This window comes from Cystoisospora suis (assembly GCF_002600585.1).
Source record: "Cystoisospora suis strain Wien I chromosome Unknown contig_5885, whole genome shotgun sequence".
Lineage (NCBI taxonomy): Eukaryota > Apicomplexa > Conoidasida > Eucoccidiorida > Sarcocystidae > Cystoisospora > Cystoisospora suis.
The window spans coordinates 6,699-23,248 of NW_027158674.1; the positions used below are offsets into that span (position 1 = coordinate 6,699).

The 16,550-nt window shown below is 53.2% G+C and overlaps 3 protein-coding genes across 3 annotated transcripts in view; 2 read left to right on the forward strand and 1 right to left on the reverse strand.

Annotated features, from left to right (window-relative positions):
- The window catches only part of CSUI_009683 (matrix-remodeling-associated protein 5-like), a 7,764-nt gene extending 6,687 nt beyond the window's left edge, over positions 1–1,077 (forward strand). The window contains exon 3 of the mRNA XM_068069794.1: positions 1–1,077. This exon is cut by the window's left edge and continues 899 nt beyond it. Coding sequence (XP_067918228.1) covers positions 1–10 — 10 coding nt within the window. The 3' untranslated portion in view covers positions 11–1,077.
- Positions 568–8,731, reverse strand: CSUI_009684 (cmgc mapk mek kinase-related (incomplete catalytic triad)). Its single transcript, XM_068069795.1, has 4 exons — positions 6,155–8,731; positions 4,600–5,279; positions 1,055–4,147; positions 568–594 (listed from the first exon to the last, which is right to left on the reverse strand). Exons 1-3 carry the CDS (start codon positions 7,226–7,228, stop codon positions 2,191–2,193), a joined length of 3,711 nt encoding a protein of 1,236 aa, XP_067918229.1. The 5' UTR covers positions 7,229–8,731; the 3' UTR covers positions 568–594; positions 1,055–2,190.
- A 1,917-nt stretch (positions 8,732–10,648) lies between these two features.
- CSUI_009685 (uncharacterized protein) lies at positions 10,649–15,743 on the forward strand (the record flags this gene model as incomplete). Its single annotated transcript, XM_068069796.1, has 5 exons — positions 10,649–11,794; positions 12,762–12,986; positions 13,601–13,681; positions 14,336–14,545; positions 14,982–15,743. The coding sequence occupies exons 1-5, from the start codon at positions 11,303–11,305 to the stop codon at positions 15,741–15,743; spliced, it is 1,770 nt and encodes a 589-aa protein (XP_067918230.1). The 5' UTR covers positions 10,649–11,302.
- Positions 15,744–16,550: the final 807 nt, after the last annotated feature.

The following is a 16,550-nucleotide window of genomic DNA, read 5'->3' on the forward strand; positions in this document are numbered from 1 at the left end:
AGCCCTGTAGTTGTCAAGAAGCCCGGGGCACCGTCGCCGGTCATGCCCAAGAAGCCATTTGAAGCCAAGAAGCCGGGGGCGCCTGCACCTGTCATGCCGAAGAAGTCTTAGGACGTCAGCCCTCCGGAATCTCAGAAGGCTCCAGTGTCAGAGTCCCGTGGAAAATTCCACGTCCACGTAGTTTGCCGACACCAGAGAAACGGCACCTGAAAGCTTGTCGGAACCTGCACCGCCTTGACTCAGTGTGCCTGCAGTGGCATATCAGGAGAACCTCCAGCCCCTAGGGGAGACCACGTGCTCCTAGGCGCTCCACCACCTTGTATAAGTCCGGAAGCGACGCATTCTCGACCTCAACGAAAGCGTCTCTGGTGTGTCGCGGCCCCACGTGAGGCCTCTGGTGTACCGACTTTTCAGCGGTTTCCTCTAAGCACACTACCTCGCACAGGTCTTGCTCCCGGGTCCTTCTCTCACTTACAGCTTCTGGAAAAGCACGATTTTGTCTTGGCTGGAAAGTCGCGCCTTGAAGAGGACAGTCGGACGGTTCACTCTGAAGACGAATCCGCTGAAGGTGAACGACAGGTGATGCGAGAAAGTCTGTTCACACAGGCACCAACAAGTACGAGGCGGACGCTTGGCTCTTCTGGTTTTGTTGGGGGGGGGGGGAGACAATGTAATAGCGACAGCCATTCACGTACTCCGAGGCTCTCTCCGGAAAAACAATCTCGCAGCTGAATGCGGACGTGACTCCCAGCTTCAAAACTAGGTGGGGAGGCTGCACGCCTGCCACCGATGATCTGAGCCTCTTCGATTACAAGCGCGGTTGTGGTGTAGCAGGGGATACGGAGGACGGACGAGGGGATATCGCCGTCACCAATGGCTAGGGGAGAGTATGTCTTGCAGAGAAAGAAATTGGGAACTTCGCTTTCTGAAACTTCTCCGGGTACCACTATGAACGCTCTACAGCGGCTCGGCTTTTAACGCGCTATGTCGGTTGAGTTATTCTTCACCGCAACTGGCCTGTCTAGTAGCAGTGATCGAATACCTTGCCACTCACTGTTTCGAAGTGCCGCGTGGGTTTTCGGGGTGCTCCAGACAGTATGCATCTTTCGAAAGTGCAGACCATCCGCGCTATTGTGTATTGCGTAGAAATCCCTGGTCTTGCATAGCGGCTAAGCGTGCGCGGCACACACGCCGTACACCGAAGTCGGACGTCCATCTCTGACAGGTAAAGTTTGCGTAGTTTGTCATGAGCTTCACCGCACCCTAGAAGATACAACATACACGTTGGGTGTGATGATGGGAGCCTTCTGTCTACGCCTTGAACTGAACAGGCTGCAGACGTATTCAACAAAGACAAAAGCCTTGAGGCTGACAAACCACAGTCACACGTGAAGTCTTTTGCGCTGGCGGGCACAAACAAACGGACAAACGCCGGCGAGCGACGTGTGAAAACAAATAACAGAACACAAACTACGTTTTAGCGATCGACTTAGCCCCGGTATTCCAGTATGGAGTTGCTACGCGCAGCTCCCACGTCTCCACGAGGCGACAAAGGAAATACCAGGGTTATCATCACCCCTCCCTGGCTTTCGCTGAGGTCCAAGAAAATGACCTCCAGGAAAGAAAACGCAACATCCAAGCAGGTGTAACGCAGAAGAACGCCATCAACACTTGTCATGTATTCGGTTCTGCAACATCCTTCCATTCGCGGCTATCTTTTTCTGCGGGTCCTTCTTCAGTTTGCTCAAGTCCCTCCGTTGGTTCCGCCCCTCCGGTTTCTCCTTCCGTGTGCATCTATTTTCCCTTAGTTTGGCCGCCCTCCAGGCCCTCGGTCCTGAGCTCAAATCTACCTTCCTCTACTCTGCCTTAGAACTCCTCCGTACCACAACGTTAAAAATCAAGTACGTGGCCTCCGCTGTTGTAACGGCGAAGAAACTTCCGCTGCTAGTCACCCACACGTAACTGATAAAGAAAAGCACACTCGTTCTATAGATGTCTTGTTCGTCAATACATCGCACACAAAAAGCCTTTACCTATCGGCGCCCCAACCACCAGAAACACACCAAGACAGCTGCTACCCTGTAGTATCGCTCGGAAGAGCGGCGGAGCGAGTGGCTAACGTACACAACACACAATCGGGTGCAGCTCACGAAGTAATTCTCAACAAATTCTCCTGGACAAAGAGATCCATCAGAGCTCCCGACCTTCCGTGGTAGCATGGTCGGCAACTTTCCCCAGCTTGTCATCGCTCTTCGCCCCCGATGAGGGTTGGCCCGCCACGAGAAAGGCATCAGCGAGAAAACTAAGAAAACTTGCGATCGCACCACCTCTGCCACCCTCCGGTCTCCCATATCTGCGAAGTCGGTCACTGTCCTCCACAACCGCATCTTCGCAAGTGTCGCCACCCTTTCGTTTCTCGTTCCCTTCCTCCCTTTGAACCCCTGCCGGATTAATCTCAACGTCCGCATCCTTCACTCTCAAGGACTCCTCTTGATTATCTTCCAACAAGGCCGCAGCGACACTTGAAGTGCTAGCTCCGTCTTTGGTCTTGCTTGCACCAGCACCATCTGGAATGTGATCCTGTCGTGCGTCTACTCGAGAACTTCCCCTCTCGTCTGTGTCTAATAAAGCTACCAACCACCCGATCACGGTGGTGGTAAAGGAGTTTTGCTTTGCGAGGCAGGCTTTTCCTCGCAAGGCTTCCACGTCTGCCTTGTGTCCTTCCCCGTTCTTCAACTCCGGGACTTCATTAGAGTCTTCGCTCTTGTTCTTTCTCAGCCATATCTCGCTACTGTCGTCTCCTTCCCTGCCTCCACTCTCACCCAGTGTTCTGCTCCTTCTTTCAATTGCCACGGTTTGCATGCTGCTCTTATCATCTTCCATGTTCGGCTGTACGCGCGAACCACCCTGTGAAACAAGGTCGGGTGGAAGTGGGTAGGCCAACTCGGCGGACCAACAAGGTGTCCCTGTCTTTCCAACGTCACCACTGTTCAGCGGTCCTTTACCTTCCTGATCAGCCTCAGCTCCTTGTTCCCCTTCTGCAGCGTCTTGGTTCATGATTCTCTCTTGTCGGTAGAAGTCGTGGAGCTTCCACGCCTCATCCTCACTGCGTGTTGTCGCTCCTTCTTTGAAGTCTCTGTCAAGGAAAGTCGCACATGTTCTCCCGGTCTCCTCATCTTCCACGTCTACCTCCTTCGCCAAGCTGGCCTTCACTGGGAGAGGACGCGTTCCGGCAGACCGCTCTTCGCGGGTCAAAGGCGATACAGGAGCCGACGGGGAAGAGTCCTGACCGATAAAACTAAGAAGGTCTGCGAGAATCCGGCCGAACGCTGGAAGGTCGCTTACAAAACTGCCGTCATTTACCGCCATTCCTGGAATTCCTCTATGAGCACTGTCCGTTTCCGTCGCCCCTTCGATACCGAATTCATGTGACCCATCACAGACAGAGATTGGAACATGCGGTGCCATTCCATCTACCGCCGACGTTGGTAGGCGAGAGAACTCCGGCGATACCGGACCTTCCTCATGCGAGCTCGGGTCTCCACCACCTGCGGGTTCTTCGGAGTCTGTGAGTGATGCGGTGGTAGCGCCTCGAGACAAGGGAGGGCTTCGATGGTTTCCTGTTACTCCGCCTGGCGGTGAGGATGTCACTTCTTCTCGTTCCAGTTTTTCGCTTTCCATTTGTGATTCCTTTCCCGTATGAGCCTCATTGCCCGGTCTAGGAATGGCGCCCTCGCATACGAGAGGAGTCGTGTTCTTTGACTGCTCATCTTGTATTAAGCTGCCTTCCTTGCAAGCGATGTCCTTTGGTTTGCCGTCTCTTACTGTCCCGTCTTCAACATCTTTCGCCGGAACGCTATTGATATCTTTCTGTGTTACTTTTTGATCATCTTCCCTTCTTTCTTCCGTCTCGCGTAGGTGGTGTTGCCTTTGCACTTCTTGGGCTTGCTGTTGTTTCCTTGTACGAATGTAATCGAACCACGGGTGTTGCAAGGCTTCTCCAGCGCTTTCAAATCGCTCTGGGTGATTAGGGAAGAGCATTCGTCTCATCAGATTCTCACACACATCAGAGTAGGGACGTTGCCTACGAGGAAAGGTAGGTTCCTTTTTTGGCGCGGAGATGAAGCCGGAAGATCTAATCCCTTTGCTGAGGAAATGCACATATTACAATTACACAAGAGTTCATAAAGAATATACATACACGCAGCAGTACGAGCTGTGTCCGATGTTTACCGAGAAATCTATTCACGCACACAAACACTCCGCTTCAGATATTTTCCTCCACGCAAGCCCTCCAATGAACCGACTTCGTTACGAAGGACTGCTTCGCACAAAACGGATTACAAGAGGTATGGTGTGTTTTGTTACACCATCACTACTTTACAAAAGACACAGGAAAGAAACAATTGTTCTTCGAAATACTACAGAGGAACACGCCTGGACTACTGCTGTGCCTATGTTTCGTTTGGTCCGGTAATCTGGCACACTGGCGCCCCTACTAACTTGCCCCACGGGGACTTCCTGCAGCTTGGGACACAATCGCAAAACAAAAGATTCCCGGTACATTAGAAGCTCCTGAACGCTGGAGACTTATCTTACCTTCCAGCAGAGGGACGCTCGTGGGGCAGGCAGCCTTCCATGAAAAGATAGAGAATACATCCAGCCGCGAACACGTCAACAAAAGGCGATATTCTCCTGTTCTCAACTACACCCTCCGGCACGAACGCGGGGGTGACTGCAAACCCTAGACATTCCACACAACGTCCGCATGGTTCAGCTACGCTGTCGTCCCCTCGAGACGAAGTCTGCTCGGTCCCGTCGTCGGTCTGACGTTCACGTCCAGTTTGCGGCGGCAGTTCGAACACCAGTTCCTTCTTGTTTTCGATTTGCTGTGTCGTGCAGCTTCCCCTGGACCCTTCCTCACGCTCCCGCTGCACACCAGTCTCCGTTTTTCCTTGACATGGTCCTGCGCCGTCCCGTAAATGATCCGGTTCTAACCGCCTATCCGATGATCCACCCCTCTCCCCTGCTTGAGGAGCACATCTCTGCATGGCGTCAGGGACTGGCTCGGCAGGGGGCTGCTGTTCACACGGTCCAGGGGACTCAGGGCCAGCCACTGGTTTTTGTGTCGCTCGGCAGCGCCGGGGGAGATACGTATGTCCATCACCCTCAGGTTTGTGGGGGACCAAGGTGTCGAGATCTACAATAACAAGACTAGCGGGATCTGGCGGGACGGTCCTGAACATGATGTTTTCCGTCTTGATATCGCCGTGAATGTACTGAAAGAAAAAGCATACAACACACTTTCCCAAAGAGAACTGACGGGTCATCAGCAGATAGAAACCGAAAGCTGAGAAAACTAACACGTGGTGACACGGCATGACGACGAAAACAGAGAAGAGACACACGATGAACGACACATACGATACCGTATCGCTCATCAGAAGTCCACCTAAAGAGGCGAGCCAGACCCCCCAACGGGCCTCCGTGATAATACTAACGTGCTCCGGCTAATTCCGCTTTTGGCGCTGGAGGCTCAGCGCCTCGCGCATTCATTATACTGTAGTACTGAACTGTTGCAACGTCGAGCGCGAGCTGCCTTCAAAGATTCCTCGTTCACTGTGAATGGAACTCCGACGGCTACACAAGAGATTAAACGGTGCACAGCCTGGTACCGGAGTAGCTCTGAAGTGTCGACTGCCCTCCTCCTTGGAAAAAATGATTGCGTCAAGAAGTATACTTGTGTGCATGCTCGACACACCAGCGTTTTCGCTCTAGAGGCTTTTTCGACATTGAGAGAAGCACAGCCCGTTTCAATGAAAGATGATGTGCTTGACACGACGATTCCTCCATCCCGCAACAGTCTACGGTTGGCAGGGGCAGACGTAGACACGAGTGGAGTTCCTAAAAGAACAACAGGTTGACATTCTGCCACCGACACCCTTCCGGACTGGACGATCAAACGTCGATCGGGCAGAGCACAAGGGGGAGCTCCACATCCAGCATGCAGCGAGGTGGAGATTCGGGTGTCCAGTGAGGAGAGATGCATGTGATTTGTGCTCATGGGCCCGTGTCACAATTGCAGCTAGGGCACACGAAATAGATTCCCTGTCGTCCTGCGCGTCCGTTCGCCGTGCTGAAGAGAAATGCTTACCCCTTTGTCGTGGATCTCCTTCAGTCCCTTCAATATGGGGGTAATGAAATCACAAGTAAGTTCCTCACTAGGAAGGACACGCTTGAAGTTGGCCATCAGATATGAGAAGAGCGAAGGACCCTGAAGCCTCTCCATGATGATAACAACACTCTGTCTGTCTACACACGGGTAGGTACCATAAACCCGAAGAAGGTGAGGAGAGTCAAAAAGAGATGGAGGGGTCACCGGCTGCCCCTTGGAGTTACTGGAGTTATCCTGCGAAACTGCAGAACCACTGGCTTCTCTCACTCTCCGCAATAGACTTTCTCCAATGAACCTGAACACCCCCAGTTCGCTCCCTTCTTGGTCCGTTGACGACGAGGCATCACTCAGTTGGTTGAAGTTTGTTCCTTTCTCATCACTCTTTCCTCTTTCCCCTCCTTTGTCATCGTTTATCGACACACTTTCTTCAGAATCTCCGTCACTTGTCTCCTCATTCTCCTCTACCGTCTGCAATCCCATGAGCCTTCCATATAACGCCGGGTAATGCTCGCTGCCCCCGTCTTCTCGCCTCCCCTTCTTTGCCTGCCTCGCCACACCGCGGTTTCTCGATAACGCTGCCTCCTGCGAAACCGGGCTTGGGAAAGGAAGAATTGGATGGGGCGGCAGGACAGCCAGAAGGTCCCGACTCAATGAGCGACTAGACGGAGTAGCGAGTTCTCCACTTTTTCCCGCCGACGCTGGCAAGGGCCGCTTTTCCCCCCAGTTCGACGCGACTGCTACTTCTTCTCCATCCGTCTCCTGTGGGGAACCGCTACCACGGGGTGACGCAGACCACCCCTTGTACTGACCTGTCCAGAACTGCTCGACCTGGTATTTACGCAGGCGATTGAGTAGAACAAGGACTTGCTCGCTCCTTTTGACAATTTTGACGGCAATGGGCTGATTAGAAGGAGATAGGTAGCCTCCATAAACCACACCATACGCGCCGCTGCCGAGAATCGCCGACACATCTACGTGGGCACTGATACTACCACTTACAGGGAACGTCAACTGATTTCCCATACTGGTCGCACACGGCAGGAGTCCCGTCATTCAAGAAAAATTGCGAACGGGAGTTTTGGAATCAGGGGATGAAGCCACGCATTAGCACTCGTAGCTCAGGGTAGGCCTCGCACGAAGTTTATCCCGGGCGCGAACAGAAAAGCGGAAGCACGGGGAAACTTCTGCTTTGTCGACGCACGTCCAAGGCAGACCTGTGGTGAAATTCAATCACCATGGAGAAAAAGACCGACGCTCCTCTACCAGGACAACAACGAGATTCGCAGAGCAAATCTCCAGAAGCGTCCGAGAGAAGGTACCGCGGCAGGACAGCCCGTGACAACGGGTAGGCAAACGCACTCCAGGGAAGATCGCGCACCCGCACATCAACTGGAGGGAGCTAGCTCGACGCGGTCAGAGACGGACAGGTTTTTACAGTCTCTGTCCTGACGACACCGTCAAACCAAAACAGGAAGAGAGAGAAAAAGGGACGCCTCCGCCTGTTGCAATCAGCAAAGTGCGAGCGACACGCGATCCGAAACAGCGACCCGTTTGAAAGACTGGTAGAGACGACGCCCCGAGGGCAACGGATGCTGGGCAGAAGAGCTGCACAGATAATGATCACCTTACATTCGAAGGTGGACAATACTGAACTACACTTTTCGAGATGGACAATTCAGCACACCGCAGCTCGGTCTCTCAAAAAAGCCCTGGACACCGAGATTGTTGCGACATCTCAGTATCTGTCCGCTCCCGCAACCTGCTGGGACACGTTTTGTTACCTAGTGGACGGGCGGACGGCTTGGGTCCCGTACAAACACTATGCGGAGAGACAAACTCAGTCACTAGCATGAGGCCTCCGGCTCCAGGCAGCCTCGGCCACGACAAACGTCCAGCCCGGCAACCCAACGTCGCTTAGGTGGTTTGCCGCGATTGCCCCCTGAAAAAAATCTTCAGCCAGGCAATCTGCAGGCGACCTTAGATTGAAACGCACTACACTTCCATACAAAGACCCGCAGCGCAAACGGTCTATATGAACCGAGGCTGGACACATACATCTGCCGATGGGTGCTTTCGTGTAAGTGAGGGACTGGACACGAAGCGTTTCCACTCCGACAACATCGAACATCGACAAAAGGCAGTGTTTTGAAAGCTCGCAAAGCAGACGCGAGCCACTGCCCTCGCTAGACAAAACGCCCTCTTAACTGTGCAATGCAGGTCGGAGAAAAGACTCTGGCTAGGTGTCCGCGACCGAGGATTCCGACCACGGACGACAAAGGAGAGCACTGTACAGAAGGCAACAACAAATTTCCGTGGGGAAAATACACAGGACCTGATCCCGCACGTTGGCGCGTATCCAAGAGCCAAAAGAAGACACTGTGACGCTCTCGTGCGCCACTGAGAGGTCACGGAGCTAGTTCGCACGCTAGCAGGCGCCAGCGAACGGACGTGCCTAGCGCAGCCTGTTGCGCGATCTGGAAAAAATCGTGGAAAAGTGATTTGCAACGGCGTCCTTCTCAGGCAGCCGGTTTCATCCCCGGGAAAAGTAGGCGCGAGTTTTCCTCAACATACCTTGTCAGGCGAGCGACCAGTGTGAGCGGATTCTCCTCTGCCACACGGGCGCTGCACATGACGGTGGTGTCGGCGGCCCGGCACGGTACGGCAACGAAACCACCAAGCCTGGGCACGGAGACACCGGTAGCGAAACTAACACTTCGCATCTGGGGCACGGGAACCAGCACTTACTCGAAACTAATGCCCTGTAAGCATCACCCAGCATCGCAGCCCAACCTGCTTCGCGTTGTTTGGTCATTCTCGGAACCTCAAGAAAAGGCGCTGGTCGTTAGTACCCCCACAAATACTCGTGTGGACATGACATTGCGCGCCAGCTCCCAGCGGACCAACGCCACTGAGCTGTCGCTTAGCCTGAGATGAGATGTTCTTGCTGCGGTAGTGTTTCCGTGAAGTGTGTCCACAGGGCTTGCGCAGAACACGGAGGCCTGCAGTCGGGCACTTAAGCCACTCGAAGTACTCTCCGTGCGGCCTGAAGCAGAGAGCTGTCCCGCCTAGTTGGCGGACAAACATACATGTAACTCCGCTGAGAGAACGACACCATAACCACCACAGGTAGCAGAGACGGTCACCAGATCCATATTCGCCAGTCCGGAACTAGCACCTTCGACGGGGGGCCGTTTTAGATCCTGTCATTGCGTTCGAAGCGCTTTCTGTTACCGGGCCAAGCAGTTGTGCCTGCTTCCAGAGGTCGAGCGAACAGTCCATTCGCGTTTCTTTTCTTCCGCGTAGGTGCGTCTGGCCCCTCCTAACTGTAGTTGCGCTCCTGGTTTGCATTGAATTCTGAGAACGCGCCACAACAGTCTGACGCTTTGAGTGCTCTCGTGTCAACTCTTCGCGCGTCTGTACAGCGTGAGCCCCGCTAGCGCCGCAGAAGAAACCCTCACTCTCTAGTACGAAACTCGACACCAGGAGGAACATCTCAATTCTGTAGGCACGCCACCTTCTCGTGGTCCCCGCGGGCGAGCACACACAAACCAAGTCGCCGCAAGGGTGCAGGGGCACTCGTACTCTCTGTGCAAGCTGGACAGCGACTACGTGTTCACACAGACAGCAGTACCGCATGTCCAAGAGGTCGTCGTGCTGTGCCAGCGACCTGCAGGGGAACACGCCGCCGCACCCTCGCGTTTCTTGTGCCGAGTACTGGCATGTTTGGCCCGCTGCCTTGTACGGCTCGTGCGCTCTGGTGCTGTAGTAGTGTGGCTATAGCGATCAACATCATTCCAATCTCACTCTTCCCTGAACAGCGTTACACTATCCGTGTACGCTACCGACCTTGAGAAGCCAGCGTCCTGTGCCACAAAGACGCATGACAAGTATCCTTGCCGGGAGCCGCCTAACCCGCTGCTATAACCGCCTCCCATACCGATGACCAAGGCCGGTGGCGGCGAGGTCTCTCAGGAGGAGGGGAGACAGGCACGACAAGTATGTGGCGATGGACTGTGCCAAGCCCGTCGAACTGTGCACAGACAAGTCTGCTGCATAACGGCGGGGAAGTACGGGGCGCGAAGCTGCAGGTGTTCTGTCCACGGCGGGTTTCTTTTCCTACCTCAGAACGTGCGCCCAAAAGCCACGACGTCAGCTAGTGACATGGAGAACTTGAGTACAGGCGTAGCCGAAGATTCTTTCTTCGGTATTGTCTTAGCAGCGGTGAGGCACAGGAGACAAAGCTGGACGCTCGTCTTGTGTTTCTCCCTTCCCAAGGCGTCTTCTAGACAGGGACACCGCCAGTAAGAGCTGGCGACGCTGGGCACTAAGCCTGTCGGCCTATGTACAGAAAACCGAGCACACCTAGCCGGCCTGCGCTGGGAAGCTAGCAGTATGACACCGACCCAATCGACAGCAGCCATTGCCCTGTAACTTTGCTCAAGAACGTTGCCTCCCTGCTCGTACACTGTATCTTGCGCCAAAAATACGGTGACTGATCCCCGATTTCGCAACGTACATCTGCATCGTGTGATTCTATCCTAGGAAAGCATGAGACCATTCTTACACATGGAGCTCGCTTCCCTGCCACCTTACGATGTCTTTTTCTTGGTACGAGGCTTGTTGCAAAACGCAAGTCCAGACAGAACTCAAATGGTAACCATCAGAGTCTTTGCTCAAGATTTCACTCGAGAGTTCCTTTCATCTTGGAAATTCTCCGTCGCCACTTGGTTTTGACGTGGCTGGGGTCGCAGCCATCTTTCAGGCTTCCAGTCACTCTCGAAGTGAGGATTTCAAGCCTACTGTTGCTGCTATTCAGCCGAACTTCAGTAACAATAATTGAATTTCGTCAGAGACTTCTGCCGCACCAAGTAGCCGCGAAGCCAGCGCCCTCGGAGTGAAGAAATTAGAGCGCGGGTAGTTTCCCATGACTAACGACAAGTTCTCAAATGACACCGCGGCAACAGTTTCCGAGGGTTCTTCGTTTTAGCACGAGAAGCTTGACCTCTTGCTCTCTTCCACATCTCATGAGGCGCGAAGGTCGCCAGTATTGATGCGCTGGACGCCTCCCCTCGGGTCAAGCCTGTCTCTGTGCTGCTTAATTCCTCACTCTCTTTTGAGGGAATTGCTATGGGGAATCATCCAGGGGGTGGACCCGGGCCTTTGGCTCTTGCTTCAGCTTCTCATGGTCTACCTCCGCCCCTCATCTCAGGGATTCACTCCCGAGACGATGCGCAGAACCAGCCCGTAGCCTTAAGCCTTGCGTCCTTCGTCGCCTCTCAATCGTATCTATCTCTCGCATCGGGGGTCGCTTCGCGTACTGGAGGAGAACGTTTGGACGCCGTTCTTCTGGAGCAGGTCGATCGCCGTCAGTTTCTTCTCTTCTTGAAAAGCTTCGACCTGAAAAGTCGGGTGCAGCGCATGCTGGCCGAGAAGAAACAAAGGAAGGAGAGCCAATTTCTTGAGGAGGGTAGGCGGGAATTAGGAAACACACTCTCCAAAGAGGGACAGCAGATCAAAAAACCTCGCGCCCATGTTATTGTCTGCACAGACAGTGGACATCTAGGACGCTGGTGTCCGGCATGCGAAAAGAGGAGCATGGAAGTCAACATCCTCAAACAGGTGCTACTACGAATCGGCACTTCCAGTCCCTGTTGGTTCTACCTTGGACGCTGGGTCTGGAAGGCTTAGCTCATTCTGTGAGAGGTGGATACTTCTGTTTGTTCTCTCGGAGTGATGCCTCGTCTCCCTGAAACCGGCTGCGCCATCCAGTCCCACACTTACTTAGCTTTACGCTCTCTGTCTCCACTACGAAGAAGCTCAGGGCGGTCGCTGGGGGGGGGGCTTACCTGTGCTTCCTGTGGAATCTCCTCGATTCCCTACACAGTCGAGTACATGACAAGGCCTTTCTGCCAGTGCGCTTGTCTTGCAGGAATTCGGTCTTTCCACGGTGCTATGGGGGGTTACGCACAGCATCCACTTACGTGAGAGAGTCATATACAACTCTCTCCGCAGCAGTCATCTCTCCAATCGAAGCTGTCTTAAAGCCTACGACTATATTCATATATATATATATATATAAATCCTCGCATTGCGTGGCGTCCTATGTGCCTTTTCCTGCATCTGTTTCTAAAGAAATACCTAGCGCGCAGCGGTCACTTTTCACTCCCTACTACTTTACCTTTCGCCTTGGGGGGAGTTGTCCTTTTCCGAAGTAGCTTGCAGACCACTTCCTGAAGCAGGGACACTTGCAACAATTTACGTGGCACGGCGCCCTTTGAGGAGCCGTACACACTGTCAGGCCGTACAGTGTGTGTATGTGACTTAAGGATGTGACATCTCTGACATTTCGGGTTATGTATACATACTGGTCTCTTAAGAGTATAGATACACCTACTTCTCCCCTTTACCTATAGTATCAAGGCGCCAAACAGCGGATGAAGAGACGCAGCAGTCCCTTCGTTGTATGTATTTAGAAATAACCAGCCGGCACTGCAGAAGTGTCGCGTGGACTCCAAAGCGCTTTTCGTTCCGCCCTCTCTCAGCGGGCTGCAGGTTTCACGGGGGCGTTGTGTTTGTGATACCTCAGGATGAAAAACTCTTTCAGAAAGAGTTTGAGAGACTTGAGGGCCTTCTGAAAACAGCCATCTTCTCATCTTCAAACCTTCGTACTATATACCGAAATTTTGAGTCGTTCACCAGGAATGCGGCGAACCCAGCGGCGTCACCTTACCCGCGTAGAGACTCTTGTGAAAAGGATCTCTTTTGTCCAACATGTGAACAGCTTGAAGCTGCGTGCGTGAAGTTACATTCGGTGAGTCAAGGCCGGTCGTGCGGTCTGTGGTATTGTATATATGTTTATCAGAGTGTAGAAGTACGTCTCACATGGTGCTTATGCCCGTTTTACCTCGTTCGTGTGTCGGTGCATACACCAGATTCTTTTCCAGCTTTCTCCACCTGTACTAAATGGTGCGTGGTGCTTCAGAACGTTTCATCGCTCTTAAACGCCCGTTTCGTTTGGCTGGCCAGACACCTTCAAACGTAGTGAGGATTGCTGTGTGCTACGCATGATCAGAGAGAGAGAGCGAAAAAAAGTGAAGGTGTGTGGACTCCGGAAAGGGAACTGTCTGCGATATGTAGGAAGGCGCGTGTACGTAACAGAGCTAAGGATACCCCACACAGAAACATTCTGCGTGGGGAACGCCTCTCGAGTGTGTGTTAACGTGAAGACAAGTTTGCTCAAACCTATCCATCTATCTATCTAAGGAAGAGATTCGGCTTGTCTACCGGGGTCTACTGAAGCCGATTTGTTCTGCCGAAGAGCTTCTGACGACTGTCCTATTTGAGTCTTGTAGCTGTGCCGTTTTTGGCGGGTGTGTCTTGCGAGTGACCAGTGACACACCGCTGTCTGTTTCACCTTCTCTGTAGGCGGCGGCGCTGGCGTGCTACAAGGTGGAGGGTCTCTGTATCTTCGTGGATGTTCATCGTGACAAGATTGTGGAGGCAGTGGTAGGGCGGACCTTCATTACATATAAGAAGTATTTGCCTAGAGACGCCTGCACTGGTCGGCAACCCACGGGAACCAACCTCCTGTCAGTGCCAGGATATCCTTTATTCGTAGACACCGCAAGCGCAACAAAAGCACTGTTACTCATGTAGGGGTCAAGACAACACCGTGTCTACCTCCTGTTTCATGATGAGCATAAAAGTAATGCTTACATGTTTCCAATGTTACTCAGACATCGTCCCTCCTTGGAGTGACCCATGCAGACGCCCGCCGATCCACTGTTCCGTGTTGTACTGGATGCTGTTAGAGCTGTTAAGAGCCTCACATCGGTCGTGCTAGGCCGTAAGTAGAGTGGCCTCGTCGTGCTGACATCCGCGCGTATGTGGTCAGTGGAACAGCGGCCGGGATGTACATGCGTCCTAGCACGGACCCGATTATGGCGCTCAGCTATTTTGTCGTCGTGCGGGATATCTGTGCGGTGGAGTAGGTGTGTACAGGATGAAGTTTATTGTGTTAACGCATTTCTTGACCTGCTTCAGGAAAGATAACGATTGGAGAAGCATAGGATCTTGGCCTGATATCAAGAAATGAGGGCCTTCCACTGTGAACGGTCTCTGTGCACGGGTGGTCTGTTTGTTTCTTCTTCTTTTTTTCAGCAAAAAGTTGCAGAGAACAAGAGACAGTCAAGTGCCAAGTCTGCCCTAGATCTTGGGTCATGTCGCACTTCGCGTGCGGGGTCTGTTAGCACCGATGCCAGCTATTTAAGCAACACAAGTGTTTCGGTTTCTGGGGTCTGTGTCCCTCTCGACTGGACGGGTTGTTCTTCGCCGTCATCTCTTGCATCCTTCTCCTCTTCGTTGCGCAAGGTCAGCGGCGCATAGTGCGGCTCGGGAGGCCAAGACGGGTGTACGCAGGGAGAACAGTCTGGCCTGTTACTGGTGTCGTAGGTAGAGACAGAATTCTGTTCACCTCGAAGGCCCAATCCTCGACAGCAAATAGCAATCCCTTCGTTGCGGATTCGTAAGCGCGACGGATGAATATTGGTATTACATGCATGTGTACCTAGAATATGACACAAGTACCGTGGAATTGTATCTCAGTACACCCGTATCCGCTTCCGGCGCGTTCTGTTTGCGTCCCTGCGGCGTCAGCCCAAATTTTCTCGAGGAGGCTTTGAGTTTCTGGCATTGTGTGTACTTTGCTAGTGTCAAGAAGGGCGAGGTTTGCTCGAGATTTTCTGATCCCAGTGATCTTCTTTATCTGACCAGTTTCTTTCCTTACGCGCTGCGCTCCCTTTGGCAGGACCCAGTCCCTGGTTTCACGACCTCCGTCCCTAGTTCTTCTGCCAGTTCTTCCTTCTTTGCCTCAGCACCGCCTCCTCTGTCATCAGCTTTGGCTATGCCCTGCATCCCTGTCTCTAGTCCCTTTACTCCTTTGGGCTCTCCGTCATCGGGCGTTGTTACCACTTCGAACTGCTCAGCAAACATCGGTGCTCCGTCTCCAAGAGAGCGGATACGTGCCCCCAGGGCAGTTACATCTCAGCTCATATCCAGCACCGCGTGTCTACCTTCTTCCCCTTCCTCCCCAAGAGCGACTCCCCACGCTTCACCTATCTCTCGGCGTCTTCCTGCACTTGTCTCTCCGAGGAGAGCGTTTCCTCTGTCTTCGCCTTCTCTCTATACGTTATTTTCCTCTTCTGCAAAACCTCATCCTCCCCTTCTCGCCTCTTGCTCTCCCTTTTCCCTACCACCGTCTGCAACTTCTTCCGCCTCCCGACTGGTATCCCGTCTTACTCCTGACGGGCCTCTTCATTCGCCACTACGTCCCCCTGTTTCTAAGCGGACGCCTCCCTCCAGTACCGCTTCTACGGCAGTGTTCAGCCGGTTCAAGTGTGTGCGTCCGAAAAAACTGTTGTGGAGCACCAGTACTACTACAAAGAGCGCAGATGGACCTCACAGCACACATCCACAGCCCATGCGCACAGTTATTCAACAAAGGCGCGTGGAGCTGCCTCACCAGGTACCCCCGTCCCACTCCGGGACTAACGAAGGTTCACTGGTATAGCTGATTCTCCTTGACAGTAACAAAGTGGGGGACGGCTTTATCATTGAGCTGAGAGATCCGTAGCCGTGGCAGTAGAGTAGCCCATGTTGCATGGCCGTTTACCACACGTCTCAAGAACTGCAGTCGAGACGCGTCTGGACGTCAGACGGGCTAGCCTAGAGAGTAGGTGGAAGTTTCTCCATACGGGTAGATAGGAGTCTCACGTGCATGCTAGCGACGTAGAGTTTCGTGAGCTCCTGCAGGGCTAATGAGAGAGGCAGAAGACCCCCTGGTGCCAGGCCAGTCATTGCGGGGTTCAGGGAGTCGATGAAAGGGGGCCACAAGATGGAGGCGAAAGTTTCATTTCTCTCTCCTTGTAGAGATTCCTCGGCATCATGGTATGCAATTGAAGTCCCCCGCACAGGCCAACTGTGCGTGGGGGCTGCAGCGCATTTGTTGAGTGCTCTGACTCCGCAGTCTCAGGCTCCTCCAAGATCCGGTGTTTTCTCCGGCCACGGGACAGCAGTCTGAGTGCCGATGTGTGCTCTTCGTGTCTTTGGACATAAGGAGAAAGTAAACTCGCTGCGTCGAGGAGAAGCCGACGTATGGCTTCGCAAAGGGTGTATGAGACGGCTAGTCTTGTTCAGGAGCGTAAGTTCAGCAGGAGAACGGTGGACTTGCGATTCTCCGCTGCGTATCTCAGTTTTACCTGAGTGTTGTTCTGTGACGGCGGGAGTTCCTTTGGATTTAACAAACTACCATATGAATTTGAAACTTGTCCGATGTAAACAATGCCCCATCCTCAATGCTCTGGGGCAGGTCAGAGAG

What these genes read in the sequence shown, in the direction of transcription:
- CSUI_009684 (XM_068069795.1), bottom strand. Translation starts at nt 7,228, where the DNA reads ATGACGGGACTCCTGCCGTGTGCGACCAGTATGGGAAATCAGTTGACG. An exon ending in AGGAGATCCACGACAAAGGG is followed by an intron (nt 5,280 to 6,154) that starts GTAAGCATTTCT and finishes TTTTTCTTTCAG; the next exon opens with TACATTCACGGCGATATCAA. An exon ending in GAGCGTCCCTCTGCTGGAAG is followed by an intron (nt 4,148 to 4,599) that starts GTAAGATAAGTC and finishes GCATTTCCTCAG; the next exon opens with CAAAGGGATTAGATCTTCCG.